General features: G+C 41.6%; 1 protein-coding gene across 1 annotated transcript; it reads left to right on the top strand.

The window, feature by feature from the left end:
* Positions 1–566: 566 nt before the first annotated feature.
* CDC45 (cell division cycle 45) lies at positions 567–19974 on the top strand. The gene is made up of 18 exons (XM_032229581.1): positions 567–736; positions 1835–1894; positions 2852–2944; positions 3294–3431; positions 4576–4716; positions 5068–5123; positions 5801–5849; positions 7137–7198; positions 8771–8821; positions 9064–9183; positions 9813–9944; positions 11845–11943; positions 12783–12944; positions 15061–15199; positions 15911–15994; positions 17100–17218; positions 17446–17522; positions 19600–19974. The coding sequence occupies exons 1-18, from the start codon at positions 608–610 to the stop codon at positions 19662–19664; spliced, it is 1776 nt and encodes a 591-aa protein (XP_032085472.1). The 5' UTR covers positions 567–607; the 3' UTR covers positions 19665–19974.
* Positions 19975–20306: the final 332 nt, after the last annotated feature.

Consider the following 20306-nt stretch of genomic DNA (forward strand, 5'->3'; position numbering starts at 1 on the left):
TTGCTTATTTGTACCCTATGACTATCATTAAGTGTTGTACTTTATGATTCTTGATGAAAGTATCTTGTCTTTTTATGTACACTGAGAGCATCTGCACCAAAGACAAATTCCTTGTTTATTCAATCACACTTGGCCAATAAAGAATTCTTCTTCTCTTCTATATTCTATTCTCTTCTTAATTCTTATCTTATCCTATTCTCTATTCTATTCTATTCTTCTCTGATTCTCCCTTTCTCCTTTTCTTCCTCCTCCCCCTTCTCTTCTGTTCCGTTATTTTATTCTATTCTATTCTATTCTATTTATTCTGATTCAATTATTTCAAGCCTTGGAATGGAACGGGACACACACACCCCTCTACAATTATCTAGAAACGCCTACCGTATTTCCACCCTCTTCGCCCCGCACATATGGAACGATGCTTTTTGAGAGCCGGAAGTCTCCCTCTGAAACTATAAAGACCGTACCCCACTCCCTCCTCTCTCCGCCTCTTTAAGACAGGCGGGGAAGAAGAGGGCGGGACTGAGACGCGGTAACCCCGCCCATTCCAGAATGTCAGAGCTATATCATACGGTCTTCGATTGGTCGGTTTCCGGAGCGCTCCCGGCCAATGAGGAAAGGCGCTGCTTTGGCGCCTTCCTTGAAGCGGGTCGTTCTTTGCCGCCATTGTTCCCTTTCCCGGCTGGTCATGTTCCTGACAGACTTTCGGAAGGAATTTTACGAGGTGGTCGTGGGCCAGGTGAGAGGGGGCTGGAGCCTCTCGGGGTCGGGAGGAGGAGGAGACTTGAGGACGGCGGCTGAGGAGCATGGGGCTTGTAGTCCGCGGCCTTGAGAAGCTTCTCCCTCCCCATGGGCCTACCCGATCGGGCTGTTGTGCAAGCTTAACACTGCTGAGGGGACGGGAAGGGGGGGTGGAGTTGGGCCTGAGGAGATTTTGAGGGTTTCCTCCTTTCAATGCTTGAAAGGGGGAGGATGGACACTGTAGTCCAGCCTGGGTATTGTAGTCCTCAGGCTGGATTGTATCAGGGGTTCACAGGGTCGGGGTGAGGCAATTGGACGTAGACAGGGATTTGTTTGGGGGATGGAGGGGGGATTTTTAAAAAAATGACTGGTGGCTATGGAGGATGGGTCTTGTAATCTACCCTGAACTAGCTTTTGGGGCTGTTGTAGAGGACACAAGTGCTGGAGCTGGGCCTGGAAGAGAGTTCCCCTTCAGGGTTCTGGGGGCTGGGGAGGATGGGTCTTGTAATCCACCCGAACAAGCTTTGGAGCTGCTCTGGTGGGGCTGTTGTAGAGGACGCAAGTGCTGGAGCTGGACCTGGAAGAGAGTTCCCCTTCAGGGTTTTTGAGCTGGTGGCTGTGGAGGATGGGTATTATATTCCTCCCTGTAAAGGCTTTTGCATCCATGGGCTGATCTGGTGGGGCAGGCTTTCCTCTGCCAGTATAGCTGGAGCTGGGCTTTGGTGTGTGTGGGGGGGTGTATTTAGTTTAGTTTATTGTCATTGTACAACAAAATAAAATGCCATCTTCAGTGTACATTATAACTGTAAAAATAAAAACACAAACACACATCCTTCACATCATATAAAATTGAAATTGAAAATTGACAAGCAAAGTCCATGAGGAAGCCAGATTCACTTAACAACCGTGCTACTGATTTAACGACTGCAGGGATTCACTCAACAAATGTGGTAAGAAAAGTTGTAAAATGAGGCAAAACCCGCTTCACAAATGTCTCCCTTAGCAACATAAATGTTGGGCTCAGTTGTGGTCACAGGTTGAGGACTCCCTCTAACATCTATATTTTCATCTAACTAACATCTATATTTTCTTACAGCGGGTGCTACTTCTGGTGGCTCCGGACATAGATGCATTATGTGCTTGTAAAATTCTCCAAGTAAGTCTGCCCTTCAAGTGTTTTGAGTGTACAAGTGACAAAATATTGTGCAATGGGGGAAGGTAAAGGTTCCCCTCGCACACACCTGCTAGTCGTTCCCGACTCTAGGGGGCGGTGCTCATCTCCGTTTCAAAGCCGAAGAGCCAGTGCTGTCTGAAGACATCTCTGTGGTCATCTGGCCGGCATGACTCAACTCTGAAGGCGCACGGAACGCTGTTCTCTTCCCACCAAAGGTGGTCCCTATTTTTCTAGTTGCATTTTTTACGTGCTTTAGAACTGCTAGGTTGGCAGAAGCTGGGACAAGTAACGGGAGCTCACTCCGTTACGCAGTGCTAGGGATACAAACTGGCGACCTTAGCAGTGTCTTAGCCACTAAGTCACTGTAAATAAGCATGCAATGAATATTATTTCCAAATGAATATACTATCACTATCCTTCATGTAGGGCAATTGGGGACAATGGTTGGGGATGGGGTGATTGAGGGAGTTTGTCTTATTTTCTAAAAAATATACAATTTTCAGTTACAATTGTTTCCAAATACATCCCAGATGTTTCCTATAGAAACTGCTCTCAGGATGCTCTTGTAATGATAAATGTATTAGTACACGTGTAATCTAGTCATTGAATATGAGTCAAATTTTATAAATATAAATCAATAAAATTATGTCAGTTGAGCAACTTTATAGAATGGGAAAAGAAAAGCATCCTTGCCTGATTTTGGTGATTATTAGGATTTCCATGAGAATTGCCAACTTCCTTCCAGCCTATAAATTATTTATCTTAAATATAGTAAAAAAAATACAAAATTAGAGTGTTAAACAACATGAGCGATTAACAAAACTCTACAATTCTAGCTTGTTTCTCTTTAAATACTTGCTTGGAAGCTGGTAGTATTATGCTCAGTTAAAGCCACAATATTAGTCTTTGCTCTTAAATCTAGCCTTAATTTTTCTCCAGGCTTTATTCCAGTGTGATCATGTGCAATATACATTAGTCCCAGTCTCTGGATGGCAAGAACTGGAAACAGCATTTCTAGAACATAAGGATCAGGTAAAGGAAAAATAATAATAAATGGGACATGTGTGTGTGTGTACACACATATATACATACATACATACATATATACATACATACATACATACATACAGGAATGAAATACAATTTCTCTTGAATTTACTGTACATTATCTACATTTTGTTTGGAAAATCCTATTATGCTAAATGGACCGTAAATAAGATCCTTTTAAAATTCTTTTTTTTTTTTTATAATGGCAACTTTTAAATTATTCTTGAAGGACAATTGTTGGTATCTAGTCCCAAGAGTTTTGCTACTTTGGATATATATTACACAACCTTTCATGCAAATTTATTTCCACAACCTACTTGTTTTTTATTTACAGTTCAAGTATTTTGTGCTCCTAAACTGTGGGGCCAACATTGACCTGCTGGAAATCCTTCAACCCGAAGACGATACTCTGTTCTTTGTTTGCGATACACATAGACCTATCAATGTGGTGAACATTTACAATGAGACGCAAGTAAGTTCTTTTTTTTTTTAGGAAAAAAATAAAATATTGATGTCATAAATGAGGCCCAGTTTCTTGGGGTTTGTTCTTATAATGTTATATCCTCTACAGGACTGTGGGAATTTTTCATTTGTGAATCCTCTGCTATTATCTGAGTGGTTTAATAATAACTAGGGATGCTGACTTTTTATTATCAGTTACTGGAAATGTGCATACAATACAATACAATAGCAGAGTTGTAGGTCTTCTAGTCCAACCCCCTGCCTAGGCAGGAAACCCAATACCGTTTCAGACAAATGGCTATCCAACATCTTCTTAAAGACTTCCAGTGTTAGAGCATTCACAACTTCTGGAGGCAACTTCTGTTACACTGATTAATTGTTTTCACTGTCAGGAAATTTCTCCTTAGTGCTAAGTTGCTTCTCTGCTTGATTAGTTTCCACCCATTGCTTCTTGTTCTAACCTCAGGTGCCTTGGAGAATAGTTTGAGTCCCTTTGTCTATGTTTGTTTGACCTTTGTCTTATGTTTTGTTTAGACTCAAGACTGAGTCTTGAGTTGAGTAGGCCTCAACTTTCAAACATCATTGAGCCCAGAATTTATGTTGCTAAGTGCCCCATTTTACAGCTTTTCTTGCCACAGTTAAGTAAATCCCTGCAGTTGATAAATCAGTAACCCGGTTGTTAAGTGAATCTGGTTTCCCCATTGACTTTGCTTGTCAAAAGGCCCCGGGACATTGAAGCTGTCATAAATATGAGAAAGTTGCCAAGTCTGTATTTTGATCATGTGACCACAGGGAGGCTGAAAAGTTTGTAAATGGGAAAAACGCTCCTGTCACTTTTTTCAGTTGTAACTTTGTAGCGGTCACCAAACAAACAGTTGTAAGTTGAGGACAATGTATTAGGTGGCTAAAAATAATAAAGGTGGGATAAAAAAAATATCTGATCAGTTTGCCAATGTACATGACAGTCATGCAATTGGAGGAAAGGTGGAGATTACATTTTGTAATACGGAGTTTAAATTTAGTGTAATGTAAAATATTTTACCATGCAGTCTAATATTTTCTACAATCCATGACCAATTTTATCTGCTTTACCTCTTTATCTTTCACCCAGGTCATTGCTGGGTTTTACTGCTGTTTTGTTTAAATTTTACTAGGTCAAACTCTTGGTCAAGCAAGATGATGACCTCGAGGTTCCTGCCTATGATGATATTTTCAGGGAGGAGGAAGAGGAGGAGGATTCTGGGAATGAAAGCAACGGATCAGAGCCTGCAGGAAAACGGAGGCGATTTGAAGAGGTTAGATTTGAGCCAATTAAAATGAAACGGCATTTTAAAGGAAAGTCATATTTATAGATTAAGATAATTTAACAGGGACTGTGCTAAGAAAAAGAAGATGCAACAAAGTATACGAATATCAGGGAGTAAAAGTGATATTTAAAAATATTTGCTCCCTTGTTCATGGCTATCTTGTATCATTTGAAACTAACTCAAGTTGTAACTCTTAATCTTTTAAGGAATGTTTTTTTTTTAAGTTAAAATTGTTTCATTGTCAAATGTTACACTTCTTGTCCACATTGAATCAATTATATTTATTTGTAGGGTATTTTCCCTAGGCATTAATCATTGTTTATCGTAATCTTTCCATAGGAAGTGGTAGAAAGAACAATGAAAAGACGCGAAAGAAGAGAGTGGGAGGCACGCAGGTACATAGGACCCAAGCCATCTGCTTACTGGATATTGTTGTGGCTGTCCAGCAACCAGTGAAGCTGGCAGCAGATTCGGACAGTGAGGAGGTTGGGGAGGAACCTGGCCCAGTCCTGGAGTCTGGGGAAGGCTCGGAGGAGGGCTCTGAATCAGAGGCAGAGATTGGGCCAAGGCCGTCTGGCAGTTATCAGCTGCCTTCGGAGTCAGACATCAGTGAGGCAGAGGAACAGCTGGAGCCTGTTCCCAGTGTTCTCATGGGCAGAGCTGCCAGAGGAAGGGGACAGCTAAGGAACGAGGGTCGACTTAAGAGTAAGGCCACAGGTGGACGATGAATGGCCCCTCCCAGAGGAAATAAAAGATGAGTGAAAGGGGAGTGGAGTTTGCAGTAAACAATTAGTTGGCTTAATTGGTTTGTGACTCTTGGAGACTCCTTGCCAAGTTTTGCAGATATTGGCCTGGCAGCTCTCCAAGCCAGATAAGGTCTGTGACTGTAAATCCTCCTTTGAAAGACTTTGCTGTATGTGAATGAGCAGAATTGACAGTCAATTAATAAAAGGGTTTTTTGTCGTGACATGGAGTTTGCTTCATGCTCTCAGGAAGCCTTGGTCAGAATAGATATTTCTATTTATGATCATAGCAGATCATGTTGCTGATTTTTCCCCCTCTCTTTATTTAGACAAGAAATTCTTTTTGACTACGAACAGTATGAATATCACGGGACATCAGTACGTATCGAATCTCCTCCTCACAGTACGATTCATTACTTTTTTAAGTAAAGGAGTTATTGCATGATAAGGTTTCTTAACTTCTAGAAAGCTAACTTAAAGGATTTGCACCATCTTCCGTGGAAATCCACCTGGTTTTTGAACAGCTCCTATGCGGGTATCCTCAACCTACAACAGTTCATTTAGTGACCGTTCAAAGTTACAATGGCACCGAAAACCATTTTGCACGCTTAACGACTGTTGCAGCTTTCCCATGGTCATGGGATCAAAATGTGGACGCTTGGCAACTGACTCGTATTTATGACCATCACAGTGTCCTGGGTATGTGTGTGTGATGTGATCCCCTTTTGCGACCTTCTGACAAAGTTAATGGGGAAGCCAGCTTCGCGTTAGCCATAACTTAACAACTGCAGTAATTCATCTGCAATGTAGCAAGAATGGTCGTAAACATGGGGCAAAATGCGGTTAACAAATCATCTTGCTTAGAATCATAAACTTTGAGCTCGGTTGTGGCTGTAAGTTGAGGACTACCTATAATCCAAAACCCTGCCAACTTTTAAGTTAAAAAAAAGGTTAATCTGTTGATTCAGGTTCTATTATTATGAGCAATGGGAAAAGGTGAGACTCGGATGGTGTACGTTGCAGAATTTATTTTTTGGCTGTGGAAGGTATCCCTGAAAAGATATGCTTTCTTTTTTTAAAAAAAAGTTTACTTTAATTTCATACATATATACCATTACATCTGAATAGAATTTTTTTGTATTGTCCATTATTATATCATTCTCTCAACCCAGAACAGCTGTCACTTGCTCTTCTGCTTTTAATACACCATATTATACCCTATTTCACCACCATCCTATCTCCTCTCCCTCTCTCCTCCCTACCTCATTTCTTCCCTCTACCATCCCTCTCTTCTCTACTTCCCCTTCCTCTTTCCTCCTCTTGCCACTCCTTCTTTCTCTCCTACCTCTCCTCTCCCTTCTATTTCCCTCTCTCCTGTCTCCTCTCTCTCCTTACCTCTACCTTTCCTTTCCACTCTCCCCAATTAATTTACATGGTGTATTTCAGCATCTGAGCACACTTCATTTAATATTTGCTGGTGTTGATAATTGCATTCCAATAAACATCTTTCATATTTATGATTTCACATACAACCTCTTTTTAGTGGGATACATATTTCAAAATTCCAATATTTGGTGTCCCCCCCCCCCTCAAAAAAGTGCTTTCTTGACAACTCCGAACAGTTTCCTCTTTATGCTGATCACTTCATCATTTCCCCTTTTACAGTCTGCCATGATGATGTTTGATTTGGCGTGGATAATGTCCAAAGACTTGAACGACATGCTGTGGTAGGTAGTCTTATATTATGCCTGGAAGCCATCTTTTACATTGGGCCCATTTTCTACTGTGGGAAAATGAGAGGGGGGGGATTATATAGAGAATGGGAGATATATAGTCAAAACAGCATTATTTTCTCAAGAGAATCAAGGACACCCTACCCTGCACCTGGAGTGGTGTGACTGGGAGGCATCTCCAGTTAGAATGGTGCCTTATTGGACCATGTGGTGGGCATGTGGGTGCTGGGCAGGGGCTTGGGTGGTGAAAACTTGGAAGCTCCCAAATTTGGATTTTCCCAGATGTGCCAATAGGACATCTCTAATAAAATGGAGCTTTGAAGGAGCACAAGCCTCAAAGTCTTCTTTCATTAGGGGTGTTGCTTGAATCCCTGGCATCTTGTTCGTGATATTGCTAATTGTCCCAAAGGTGCTTTTTCAAGAGGCAACTAGATTTTCTGATGGGGGTTCTTTTTTTTTTAAAGACGTTTCACTTCTCATCCAGGAAGCTTTTTTCAGCTCTGACTGGTGGATGGTGTGGAATGGAAGGATTTATATTGAATGTAGAACATTGCTGTGTCCCAAGGTCATGTGATCACTTCCTCTATGTGTGTGTGCGCGCATGTGAAGAGACAGCAGCCTGCAGGATGCAGGGGTCTCCCCAAACCAGTGGTCCACTTCACGGTTCCAATTCCTGAAACTGCTTCCCAATAAAACACGAAGGCTGCAGTTTGGGTGAAATGGCAATCTCTGCCTGTTCAGAGTGCTTATTTATTAGAAAAAGTTAGTTACAGCGTCATCAAAAAGGAACGTATCAAAAGACATATATAATCACACATAGCATAAGCTAAAAAGTTCACAGCCTTCTACAAATCACATCATGGCAAAGGGTGGGCAGAAGGGGGGACAGAAGATTTACAAGTTACATGGCATTGAGAGGGGGAGAGAGGGGATAGAAAGTTATAATTCAGCATAGGGAGGAGAAAGGGTATGTGTGGGAGTAGCTGGTTCACATCTTGTTACATGAGGCGGTATTTATGACCGTTAGGCCATAAAGATGTTTCTGGTGCAAGGTTTTTCACCCCTGTGTATTTGTGTTTCAGGTAGCGGAGGCTATCCTACACATAAAACACTCGGAATGAATTCTTGTTACACTTTCTTATCTTTGTTTTTCTCAGAACTGTCTATTTGACACGGCAGCTAATTTTGGCCTTGGTAAATTTCCACTAGGTTCTTAATTCAGATAACTTTGTTCTATCCTTCTTTGGCTTAGCTATTTTACCTAGCCTGTTATGGCGACAGTTTGGCTCCCACACGCATGCGTGTGTGGTGATCACATGAACTTGGGACACAGCAATGGCCATAAGCATGAACTACTTGCCAAACATCTGACTTTTGATCTTGTGATCATGGAGCTTCTGCAAAGGCCGTAACTGGGGAAACAATCCTAAGTTGCTTTTTTCAGTGCTGTTGTAACATTGAATGGCCACTAAATGAACTGTTGTAAGTCGATGACTTCCTGCCGGGGAAAAAGGAATATATGCAAGTCTCTATTCTTTTTGTTGTTGTTGTTGTTGTTGTTGTAAGGTGGGCTGTTGTTGGACTAACAGACCAGTGGATCCAAGACAGAATCACTCAGTAAGTGAAAAAGTTGATACCCCTTTTAAAATCATTGGCTTGTCCCCTGAATTCCATGGTGTTTCTTGAGCCAAGAATTGGTTCAGTTGTGGGACCTAAATCGTTCCAAAATAAACTCTTTCCTAACATTTCCCCAGAAAAACGTTTTCATTTCCTGAACTTCGAGGTAGAAAAAGAGGCGAGGGAACCACTGCTCCCATCAGTCAGTACAATATATTGTCTTTATTTTTCTTTAATGGAAGAATGAAGTACGTCACAGATGTCGGGACTCTCCAGGGCCACGTCACTCGGCATAATCATCGCAACGGGGACGAAGAGAACTCCCTTTCTATCGACTGCATGAGAATCGCCTTCGAATATGAGTATCCTTCCAAAGGGTGGTAAGAAATTGTTCAGGACTTCAGGTGCAACTTGACACACAAATGGAATTTTCACTGTGACGTCATTGGCTCAGATCAGCGATCACCCAACTGGTGGCCTGCAAAAAAATGTTGGTGGTCCACAGAAAAATTACCGTATTTTTCGGAGTATAAGGTGCATATTTTCCTCCCAAAAAAAAGGATGTAAATCTGACTGCGTCTCATACACTGAATACAGCATTTTTAGCCTACCGAAACCCCGCCCCCTTTGCAAAAATGGATGTGCAGAGGGTTTGGGAGGCTTGCAAAGTGCAAAATCGAGCAGAAAAACGGGTGTTTTTTGCTTGTTATTGGCCCCCCAACCCCCAGGAGCAATCTACAAGCCTCTCAAAGCTCTGCATGCCCTTTAAAAAAAAACCACATGCAGAGGGTTTGGGAAGCCTGCAGAATGCAAAAACCTTTTTTTAAAAAAAATTACCTCTTCAAACTCATGGTGCACCTTATATTCCAGTGCGTCTTAGAGTCTGAAAATTACGGTATTTGCTTTTTTTGTCTGTTTTGCTTTTTGTTCAGCAGATATATTCTCACCACTCCAATCATAATTATTCACCCTTAATTCTCTATGGCCTTAGCTTGTGCCTTGCCCTTTATCAGCATTGGTCTCTGTACGAAAGTCTCTGCAATACTTGTTACACATCTGCCAGCTTCAAGCTTTGGTCTGTTCAAGGCCAGAAGAGGTTGCAAGAATTCTTGGCTGACATGGGGTGAGTTAATCGGGACAGCTGGGTATTGAAAAAGAAAAAAAATTCCAAATTGTGATGATCCAGAGATCTCTATAAATGGCCATGGATGGTAACGCTGAAGGAATGAAGAGCACAGGCAGTGTATTGTATAATACTAGAATAAGGGGTCTCCTTGGCAACTTTAAGACTTGTGGACTTCCACTCCTCATGGTTGGGAGTTGAAGTTCACAAGTCTTAAAGTTGCCAGGTTTGTTGCCAAGACCCATGTACCAGAATTGAACCAAAGTCAGCTTGGTATCCCTTGTTTATCCAGAGCCTCTATTATTTCACAACCTCTGCATGTAGAAGATTCTAGGTTCAGACCCAACATTTCTGTAGCAATTAGAAAGAAAGAGAAGGAAGTGGATTAGGGGAGAGGAAGAGAGGGAAGATGAGAGAACTGGGGAAGAGGAGAAGGAAGAGGGGAAAGGAGGAGAGGAGTAGGAGAGAGGGAAATGAAGAAGAGGAAAAGGGAGGAGAAGAAAGAGGGGAAAGGAGAGAAGGATGAGGGGAGAGGAGTAGGAGAAAGGGAAGTAGTAGAAGAAAGGAGAGAGATAAATATAAAAAAATGTTATTATACAATTATAAAAATAATGCCTATAAATATGACGTACAACATTATTTAAAAGAGATTATAAATGTATGATTGAGAATATTAGGTGTGTAAAACTATGTGTACTCAAAAAGGACTAGACACAGCCAGTACATTGCTGATGCAAAACTGGAAATGTGATGTATTATTTTTTAAAAATGTACAATAAAAAATTTATTAAAAAGAAAAAAAGAAAGAAAACATCTAAAATTTTGCAAAACTCCTGCCATTGGTTGGCAAGGAATAATACAGGGACGGTGATTTGAATCCGAGTAAAACAGCTTCCGATATTGTTCAATAAAAGGCATCCTTTTCAGAAATTAACAGTACAGGTAGTCCTTGACTTATGACCACAACCTGAGCCCAAAATTTCTGTTGCTAAGTGAGGCATTTGTTAAATATTTCCCCCCATTTTCTTGTCCCAGTTGTTGTGAATCACTCTTGTTAATAACCCGATTGTTAAATGAATCTGGCTTCCCCCATTGACTTTGCTTGTCAGAAGGTGTTGTGGCCCAACAGCTGCCGGCTGAGCTGTTGGTGGAATCTGGCATTGATGAGCACTATGGGGCTGTCCTGGAGGCTGAGGAAGACTCTGGGGGGTGTTCGGAGTCAGAGCAAGGACTAGAGAATCCTGTTGGCCACCAGGTGGTGTCTGAGTCAGGGAGCAGTGAGGAAGAACAGAGGGAGGCTTTCCTTGACATACTATGCGTAGGGCTGCGATGAGGAGGGAAAAAGGTCACAGAAGGAAATAGGAACAGGTGGCTACTGATTGGCCTCTCACAGAGAGCTTATAGGTGGGGCGACGGGAGGGGAATTTTGCAGGAAACAACCATTTTCTGATCCAGTCGTAGAGAAAGATTGAGAAAATTTCGTGAGTTCAAGCCTTGTTTCGTAGAGATAGCTTTCTGGGCTCCCAGCCAAGGGGTTGCTTATCTCCCTCCTTAGTTGTGGCAGACAGCCAAGTCTGTGTCCATATATATTGTAGAGGTTTGGGGCAGAAGGTCGCAAAAGGGGGATCGTATGACACACCGCCAGTTGCCAAGCCTTTGAATTTTATTCATGTGACTATAAGGATGCTGCAATTGTAAGTGTGGAAAATGGTCCTAAGACATTCCTTTCAGTGCTGTTGTAACAACAGACACTAAATGAACTGTTGTAAGCTGAGGACTATTTCACAATAAACAGGAAGAGATTGGCAGTGTCTTAGTTCAGTGTGTCAGATGAATCTTTTGGGAAGTGTTCCTGCCATCATTCCCCAGGTACTTAATTCCTTGTTTGTTTTTTTTTAAGGTTGCCTTTAAAGCAAGTCAAACAGAAATTTCATTCCATGGACATGTCCTTGAAAGAGAATCTTCGGGAAATCATTGAGGAATCTGCAAATAAGTTTGGGTAAATATACCTTGTTGTTGTTGTTGTTAGTTGTGAAGTCATGTCTAGCCCATCGCGACCCCATGGACAACATTCCTTCTGGCCTTCCTGTCCTCTACCATCCACTGGAGTCCATTTAAGCTCGTGCCGACTACTTCAGTGACTCCATCCAGCCACCTCCTTCTTTCGCCCCCTTCTTCTTTTGCCCTCCATTGATCTGGCATGAGGCTCTTCTCCAGTGAGTCCTTCTCATTAGGTGGCCAAAGTCTTTGAGGTTCCTCTTCAGGATCTGTCCTTCTAAACAGCACTCAGGGTTGATCTCCTCTAGGACTGACTGGTTGGATTGCCTTGCAGTCCAAGGGACTCGTAGGAGTCTTCTCCAGCACCAGAGTTCAAAGGCCTCCATTCTTTGGCACTCAGCCTTCCTTACGGTCCAACCTTCACAGCCATCCATTGCAACTGGGAAAACCATAAACCTTGATTAGGCACCCTTTTGTTGGCAGGGTGATGTCTCTGCTTTTTAGTCTGCTGTCTAGATTTGCCATAGCTTTCCTCTCCAGGAGCAAGCGCCTTTTAAATTCTTGGCTGCGGTTCCCATCTGCGGTGAACTTGGAGCCCAGAAAAATAAAATCGTCACTTTTTTTTAATGATACAGAATTCTGAGCTGATGTTCTCATATATGTATTTATTGGTAAAATTTATAGGCCATCTTACCTCACGATAACTCGGTGGCTTAACAATCGTAAAAGATGAAAACCATATGTTAAACGACAAAATTTAATACAAAAAGCCAAACATTACGGCTTGCCACAGTGTGGGATTGTTTGAACATCTCCATTGACTTCGTTTTTGTTTTTCAGAATGAAGGATCTGAGAGTGCAAACCTTCAGCGTCCATTTTGGTTTTAAAAATAAGTTTTTAGCCAGTGATGTCGTATATGCCACGGTGGCGTTGATGGAGAACATGGAAAGGGAGGAGAGCCAAACTGATAATTTCATCAAGGCGCTGGATAGTCTTTCCAGGTAATATATATCACCCACCCACACACACACACACACACACACTGTAATCCATATGTTGAAGAAGCCAGCTTAGGAAATGTTGCTACAGGGCAGTATTTCTCAACCCTGGCAAACTTGAAGATGGTAGACTTCAACTCCCAGAATTCCAGAGCCAAGCAAGCTTGCTGGAGAGTTCTGGGAGTTCCCAGAATTCTTGAAGCTCGCAGATCTTCACGTTGCCACTGAAGGAAAGGGCAAAAGATCTAAATGTCAGGCCTGCAGCCATCTTTTCTTTTGGATCTTTGGCCTGCCACCCTTTCTATTATTCTACTATGCATTTTCTATTGTGGGAAAATGGGAGGGGAGGATTGTACGGAGTGAGATGATATGTAGCCATAACAAAATTCTTTCTAGAAAGCCAAGGTCATCCTTTGTCTCTGCACCCGACCGGAACTGGATAGGTGGAACTGCCAGCATGGCAATGGGAGATTGGACCATGTGATGGGCTTGTGGGTAGGGGGGAAAGATCTTAAACTTTCAACTGGGTGGGGAAAACTTGGAAGCTTTCAGATTTGGGTTTTCCCAGTTGTGCCAAGATGGCTCTCTTAATAAATTGGAACTTTGAGCAATATGTTACCTTGGATTCTGATTTACTTTTGGATGCTATTTGGAACCCTGACACTAAAATTTATTTATTTATTTGTTAAATTTCTAGGCCGCTCAATCCCGGAGGACTCCGGGCCACTTTACAAAGAAAGAAAGAAAAAGAAAAGCAAAATGAAAAAAATAATAATTTAAAAATTTCCAACACGCATACATTTCTAATTGGGGCTGGACCTTAACAATAAGGTCAACAGCCCCAGGCCTGCCGGAACAGCCAGGTTTTGACAGCTTTTCTGAAGGCCATGAGAGTGAAAATTTTAGTCTCTCTATTCTCTATTCCCAGAGAACTAACCATATTGAATTCTGCTGTATAGTGCAATATTAATGCAATATCGGGGTTTTTTAATTCAATTGTCTAGAATGTGAAGGATTTGTGCTTTGTTTTATTTTTTTTTATGCATAATGTGTCAGGTTCCCAAGTAATTCCTCAAAGTTCCATTTTATTAGAGATGTCATATTCGCACATCTGGGAAAACCCGAATCTGAAAGCAGCCCGGGTTTTCCCCACCCAAAAGGAAGTCAAAGTCCCTTCCTCTACATCCACACCTCCATCTCTTGGTCCAATCCATCCACCGTCCCAACTGGGGATGCCTCCCAGTCACACCACTCCAGGTGCAGGCCGAACGTCCTTGACTCACAGAGAAAAGAATGTTGTTTATGGCTATATATCACTCCAACTCCATCCAATCTCCTCTTTCGTTTTCCCACAGCTTGCCCTTCCATTAAGTGTGGCAGCCCTAAAGATCCAAAGTAAAAGATGGCTTCCAGGTCTGACATAATGTACACTGAAGATTGGCATTTAATTTCATTGCACGAGGTGCAATGACAATAAACTAAACTAAACTATAGAAAAATATTATTTGCAGACGTTTGCAAATGCACGAGAAAGAACGGAAACAGCTGAGCTAGGAAAATCTTCAGCTTGCTCAGGGTGGAACAATTGTGTGCATTGGAAACTTAAGGTTCCTAAGAACAAGGAACAGATCATCAGGCTAATATACACAGTATATAGGTTTTGTAGATATGTCAAAGGCAATGGTTTGAGAAAAGAGGAACTTTGGGGGTGTCAAGTACGATTGTATTTTTCGGACTATGATGCACCGGTGTATAAGACACAGCAAGATTTCGAAGATGTAAGTAAGAAAAAGGTTTTTGTGCTCCCTGACCCCCATGAGCACTCTGCAAGCTTCAGCGGGGCTGGGGGAAGGCAAAAATGCCCCCATTTTTGTGAAAAATGGGCCTTTTTTGCAAAAATTGGGGCATTTTTGCCTTCCCTCATCCCTGCTTGAAGCCTGCAGAATGCTCCTGGGGGCTGGGGGAGGACAAAAACGGCTACGTTTCACAAAAATGGGATGCAGGGGTGGGGCTTCAGGAGGCCAAAAATGGCTGCATTCGGTGAATAAGATTCTAAGAATCTTATGAATGACTTTCCTTCTGGGTAAAAGCAGTGTCTTCGTTTTGCTTCTCCTTCCAGGGGTAATCTTGACCAGTTGCTTCAAGGACTGCAGCTGGCCAAAAAGCAGCTGTGCGCCATCCAGCAGACTGTGGCCAGCTGCATCTGCACCAACCTTGTCATCAACCAGGGACCGTTCCTGTATTGCTACCTCATGGAGGTGAACATCCCCTTGCACTCACACCTTTCTCCTGTCCATTCTATACTATTCTGTGTGTGTGCGTGTTTGTGACTCTGTCTTGTCTGTCTGTCTGTCTCTATCTATCGATCGATCGTATCTACTATATATCCATCTGTCTATTATCTATTAACTGTATATCTATCTAACTGTCTGCCATTTTTCTCCATCTATCATCTATCCATCTCTCCATCCATCATCTATCTACCTACTGTATTTTTTGGAGTATAACACGCACCAAGGTTTTGAAGAGGCAATTTTTTTCAAAAAAAAGTTTTTGCACTCTGTAGACCTCCCAAAAATGGACTGTTTTTTGCAAAAACGTGCCCATTTTTTTCTTCAAAAAAAAGGCATGTATAACCTTTAGGAGGCTTGTGGAGTGCTCTTGGGGGCTGGGGGGGACAAAATTGAACAAAAAACGGCCCGTTTTTCACTCATTTCTGCCCTCCCCAGCCCCCAGGAGCACTCTGAAAGCCTCCTACAGGCTCTGCATGGCCATTTTGGTGAAGGGGGCGGGGTTTTGGGAGACAAAAAATGCTGTATTCAGTGTATAAGACGCACCCAGATTTTCAGCCTCTTTTTTGAGGGAAAAGGGTGCATCTTACACTCCGAAAAATACAGTATTTATCTATCCATCCATCATCTATTTTAATTTTCTATCCATTTACCTAGTTATAAATATTTCTTTTTCAGGGTACCCCAGATGTGAAATTATTCTCCAGGCCAATATCCTTATGTCTGCTCACCAAGTGCCTGCTTAAATCCTTCGTTTCTTCGGTAAGTAACCTATTCATTTACCATGCAGCCTCCATTAACAACTTTTTTTTGAAGCATGACATTTAAGCCACATTAACCAAAAATATCCTGAACAATGCCCAAACTAGATATCACTCAGAGACCATAAAGTTTGCTTTTAAAAAAGAGAAGTATCAATGCTTCTCTTAACGTGCGCGCACACAGAGAGTTTTGTAAAGAGGAAGTTTCCTTGAGATTTCATAAGGATTGGGTGAAAAACTAAAAATTACAGACTTCCTATCTGATATCATTTCTGTAATACACTCCAGGAATGCCTTTTTAAAAAATAAAATAAAAATAAAATATGCACATTAACTGTTTTAACATCCTGCCTGGTTTGGCCCTAAATTAAATTATTCAGTGCTTTAAAATAAGCATGAAAGACAATGAAATAAGAAGAAAAATGCAGGATTCCCAGCATTAGGCTCTTCTCCAGGGAGTCCTTTCTTCTCATCAGGTGGCTGGTTGGATCGCCTTGCAGTCCAAGGGACTCGCAGGAGTCTTCTCCAGCATCAGAGTTCAAAGGCCTCCATTCTTTGGCGCTCAGCCTTCCTTATGGTCCAACTTTCACAGCCATCCATTGCAACGGGGAAAACCACAGTCTTGACACACTTTTGTTGGCAGGGTGATGTCTCTGCTTTTTAGTATGCTGTCTACATCATTATCCATCCATCCATCTGCTATAATCTGGTGCTAACCTTACTTGGATAACTATTGAGGGTGGCATCTTAAAAGCATTTTAAATTGTTCCAAACTATTTTTATGGTTGCGAGGTATGTCAATCTCCGTTTTAAAAGCAAGGGAGATTTTTTTAAAAAAATCTCAAAATTAACAGTGCAACGAGACTGCAATGGCAGGCAGTGGAAGCAAAGTCTGTTTAGGATGCTTAACAGTCACATCTTTCTCCAGCCTTTTCTTCTATCTGCAATCTTCCTCAAGATAGTTTAAATCCTCAAATTTGTCCTTTGTCTGTACTTCAAACAAAAAACACCCCAAACCCAGGACGTTGGTCTTAAGATTCCGCCTTTGAGCGTCGTCTAATCCTTTTAGACTTTAAACCCCTTTTTTGATTTTTTTTTTTTTTAAGACCAGAAACAAGCGCTGCAAACTGCTGCCCATGGTTATGGCTGCCCCCATGAATCTCGAGCAAGGGACGGTGATCATGGTTGGGACCCCGCCTCACACAGAAAGCTCCGACAAAAAAAAGTAAGGGCTTTGTCTGATTATTCCTAACGTGCAGGAGGGTCTCTTTGATCTCAAATTCTTTTTTGAGTGGAGTGAAGATAGGCCTGCTAAGAGCAACTGTTCCAGCCACAGAATGGAACTTCTGGAATGTTATGGGCTCAAGCATGGAGACTAGTAACGTGTGGTGAATGAAATCAGAAACTTAGTTTGCAAGTATCTCACCAAGATGTGTTGTTCTCTCTTTCTAGCTTTTTTGGGAGAGCGTTTGAAAAAGCTGCCGAAAACACCAATTCTCGGACTTTACACAACCACTTTGACATGTCTAGTGAGTCAAATTCCTTGGAGCTATAAATTCTGAACTGATTCTTAATATGTCCTGATAAGTTTTTTTGTCAAAATATTCTTTTTAAAGGTAACGTCCAAGTTTCTCTCTCACCCTAGATGTTTAAATAGTTCGGTTTCTTTTTGTACTGAAAGCTTTCATGCTCACCTACATGCATATGCAGGTAGTCCTCAACTTACAACCACAGCTTGTTAATTGAATTTTGTCCCATTTTGCGACCTTTCTTGCCACAGTTGTAAAAGAAATGTAAAAAAGTATGTAAAATGCATAAAAATGTAAAAAAAAAGATGTTGAGATTCTAAAAAGAATGCAGAGAAGAGCAACAAAGATGATTAGGGGACTGGAGACTAAAACATATGAAGAATTGTTGCAGGAACTGGGTATGTCTAGTTTGATGTAAAGAAGGACTAGGAGAGACACGATAGCACTCTTCCAATATCTCAGGGGCTGCCACAAAGAAGAGGGAGTCAAGCTATTCTCGAAAGCACCTGAGGGCAGGACAAGAAGCAATGGATGGAAATTAATCAAGGAGTGAAGCAACCTAGAACTAAGGAGAAAATTCCTGACAGTTAGAATAATTAATCAGTGGAACAACTTGCCTCCAAAAGTTGTGAATACTCCAATACTGGAAGTTTTTAAGAAAATGTTGGATAGTCATTTGTCCGAAGTGGTGTAGGGTTTCCTTCCTAAGCAGGGGGTTAGACTAGAAGACGTTCAAGGTCCCTTCCAACTCTGTTATTCTATTGTAAAAGTTGTTAAGTGAATTGCTGCAGTAGGTAAGTTACTAATCTGGTTGTTAAGTGAATCTGGCTTCCCAGTTGACTTTGCTTGTCAGAAGGTCACAAAAGGGACTATGTGACCCCAGAACACGGCAACCGTCATAAATCTGAGTCAGTTGCCAAGCATCTGAATTTCTATCACATGACCAGGCATCAGTTGCAAGTGTGAAAAAGGGCCATAAGTGCCATCGTAACTTTGAACGGGTCACTAAATGAACGGGTATAAGTTGAGGACTACCTGTAAACCAGTATCACTTGGTGACCAGGAGGCCATCAATTGCTTAGTTGCAGGCAGTGACAACAATGCAGCTTAGTATCTAAATGATGCTAAATGAATTTGCATAAGCTGCTTTAAAAATCTGAATTGATTCTTAACAACATATTAATATCTTAAGAAGGATATTAGACTGTTGATTATTAATGATCTGAATGTCTATGGAGATTTTGAGTCATCCAAGTCACAGTTGTGCCAAAGGTGCTTTTTTCAAAAGGCAAGTGGGCTTTGTTTTTCCTTGAAGATGTTGTTATGATCCGCCAATGCAGCTGGGAGAAGATTCGGAGAGTGAGGAGGTTGGGGAGGAACCTGGGCCAGTCCTGGAGTCTGGGGAAGGCTCTGATGAGGGCTCTGTGTCGGAGGCAGACAGGGGGCCAGAGCCCTATGCCAGTTATCAACTGCCTTCAGAGTCAGACATCAGTGAGGCAGTGTGCACAGAGTTGCCAGGGGAAGGGAACAGCTGAAGAACAGGGGTCAACTTGGGAGTAAGGCCAGACAATGAATGACCCCTCCCAGAGGAAAAAGGAGCAGAAAGGGAGTGGAGTTTGGAGGAGACAATTAGTTCGCTAATTGGTCAGTGACTCCATTCTGCAGATATCAGTCTGACAGCTCTCCAAGCCAGAGAAGGTTTGTGACTAAATCCTCCCTCGAAAGACTTTGCTGGATGTGAATGAGCAGAAATCACAGCAAATTAATAAAAGGGTTTTTTGTTGGGACATGGAGTTTGTTTCATGCTCTTGGGAAGCCTTGGTCAGAACAGACTTTTCGCTTCTCATCCAAGAAGCTTCTCCAGTTCTAACTAAATGATGGAGGATATAATGTAAATCCTTCCATCCTCCATCATTCAGTCAGAACTGAAGAAGCTTCTTGGATGAGAAGCGAAACCTCTTCCAGGAAAAACAAAGTCCACTTGCCATTTGAAAAAAGCATCTTTAGGACATCCTTCAGAAAGTGTGCTCAGGATAATGAATTATCCATCTGACACTTATTTCCTTTATTCTTTTAGTAATCGAATTGAAAATGGAAGACAGGAGCAAATTTCTCGATGCCCTTATTGCTCTTTTATCCTAATGGTAAGCTGTTGAAGATCGTTAGTTGTTTCTCTCCCACTCTGGGGAAAAATTTTAGAGCCACTTACCATATTTCACATTGTGGCACTTGTTATATTTGGAAAGGTTTTTCTCTTCTTGGTGGAAGGGAACTGATGCCTTGCCATCTGTGTGTTTTATTTTGTACATATGAATCTGTAAATACCTTGTGTCTACCAAAACTTTGTCTAGATTTTATGTAAGCCTGTTTTAAAACGCTTTTAACAAGTTTTAGTGTAACCAATGCCAGTTTGTGCTTGGGAAAATGAAATCAAATAAATTTTTAAATTTTCTATCTTGTTTCACATAGGACCCTTTCTTATCTAAAGTGCATTATCACACGGTATCATTATCAATATATTAAAAATAATTACAATGGGGAAAGTTTCCTTTTAATGTGGCTTCTACTTGTATTGGTATTGGCTGAAAGACATGACAAAACATTAAAAAGTTTGTTACTCAATTGTGCTTGGTTCACATATTTTTAAATTTTATCTGTAACTCAACTTTTCCTTGCTTGTAAATCATGGTTTTCAGCCAAATTTATTGTGTGAACTCAACTAGTTGGGTTATATTGGGGGGGAAAAACCATGGTTTTCATGAGTGTTTGATCAACTGAATTGGC

This window comes from Thamnophis elegans, chromosome 13 (assembly GCF_009769535.1).
Source record: "Thamnophis elegans isolate rThaEle1 chromosome 13, rThaEle1.pri, whole genome shotgun sequence".
In the NCBI taxonomy this organism is placed as follows: Eukaryota; Metazoa; Chordata; class Lepidosauria; order Squamata; family Colubridae; genus Thamnophis; species Thamnophis elegans.

What these genes read in the sequence shown, in the direction of transcription:
- CDC45 (XM_032229581.1), top strand. Translation starts at nt 608, where the DNA reads ATGAGGAAAGGCGCTGCTTTGGCGCCTTCCTTGAAGCGGGTCGTTCTT. An exon ending in GAATTCTTGGCTGACATGGG is followed by an intron (nt 9,945 to 11,844) that starts GTGAGTTAATCG and finishes TTTTTTTTTAAG; the next exon opens with GTTGCCTTTAAAGCAAGTCA. An exon ending in GAATCTGCAAATAAGTTTGG is followed by an intron (nt 11,944 to 12,782) that starts GTAAATATACCT and finishes TTTGTTTTTCAG; the next exon opens with AATGAAGGATCTGAGAGTGC.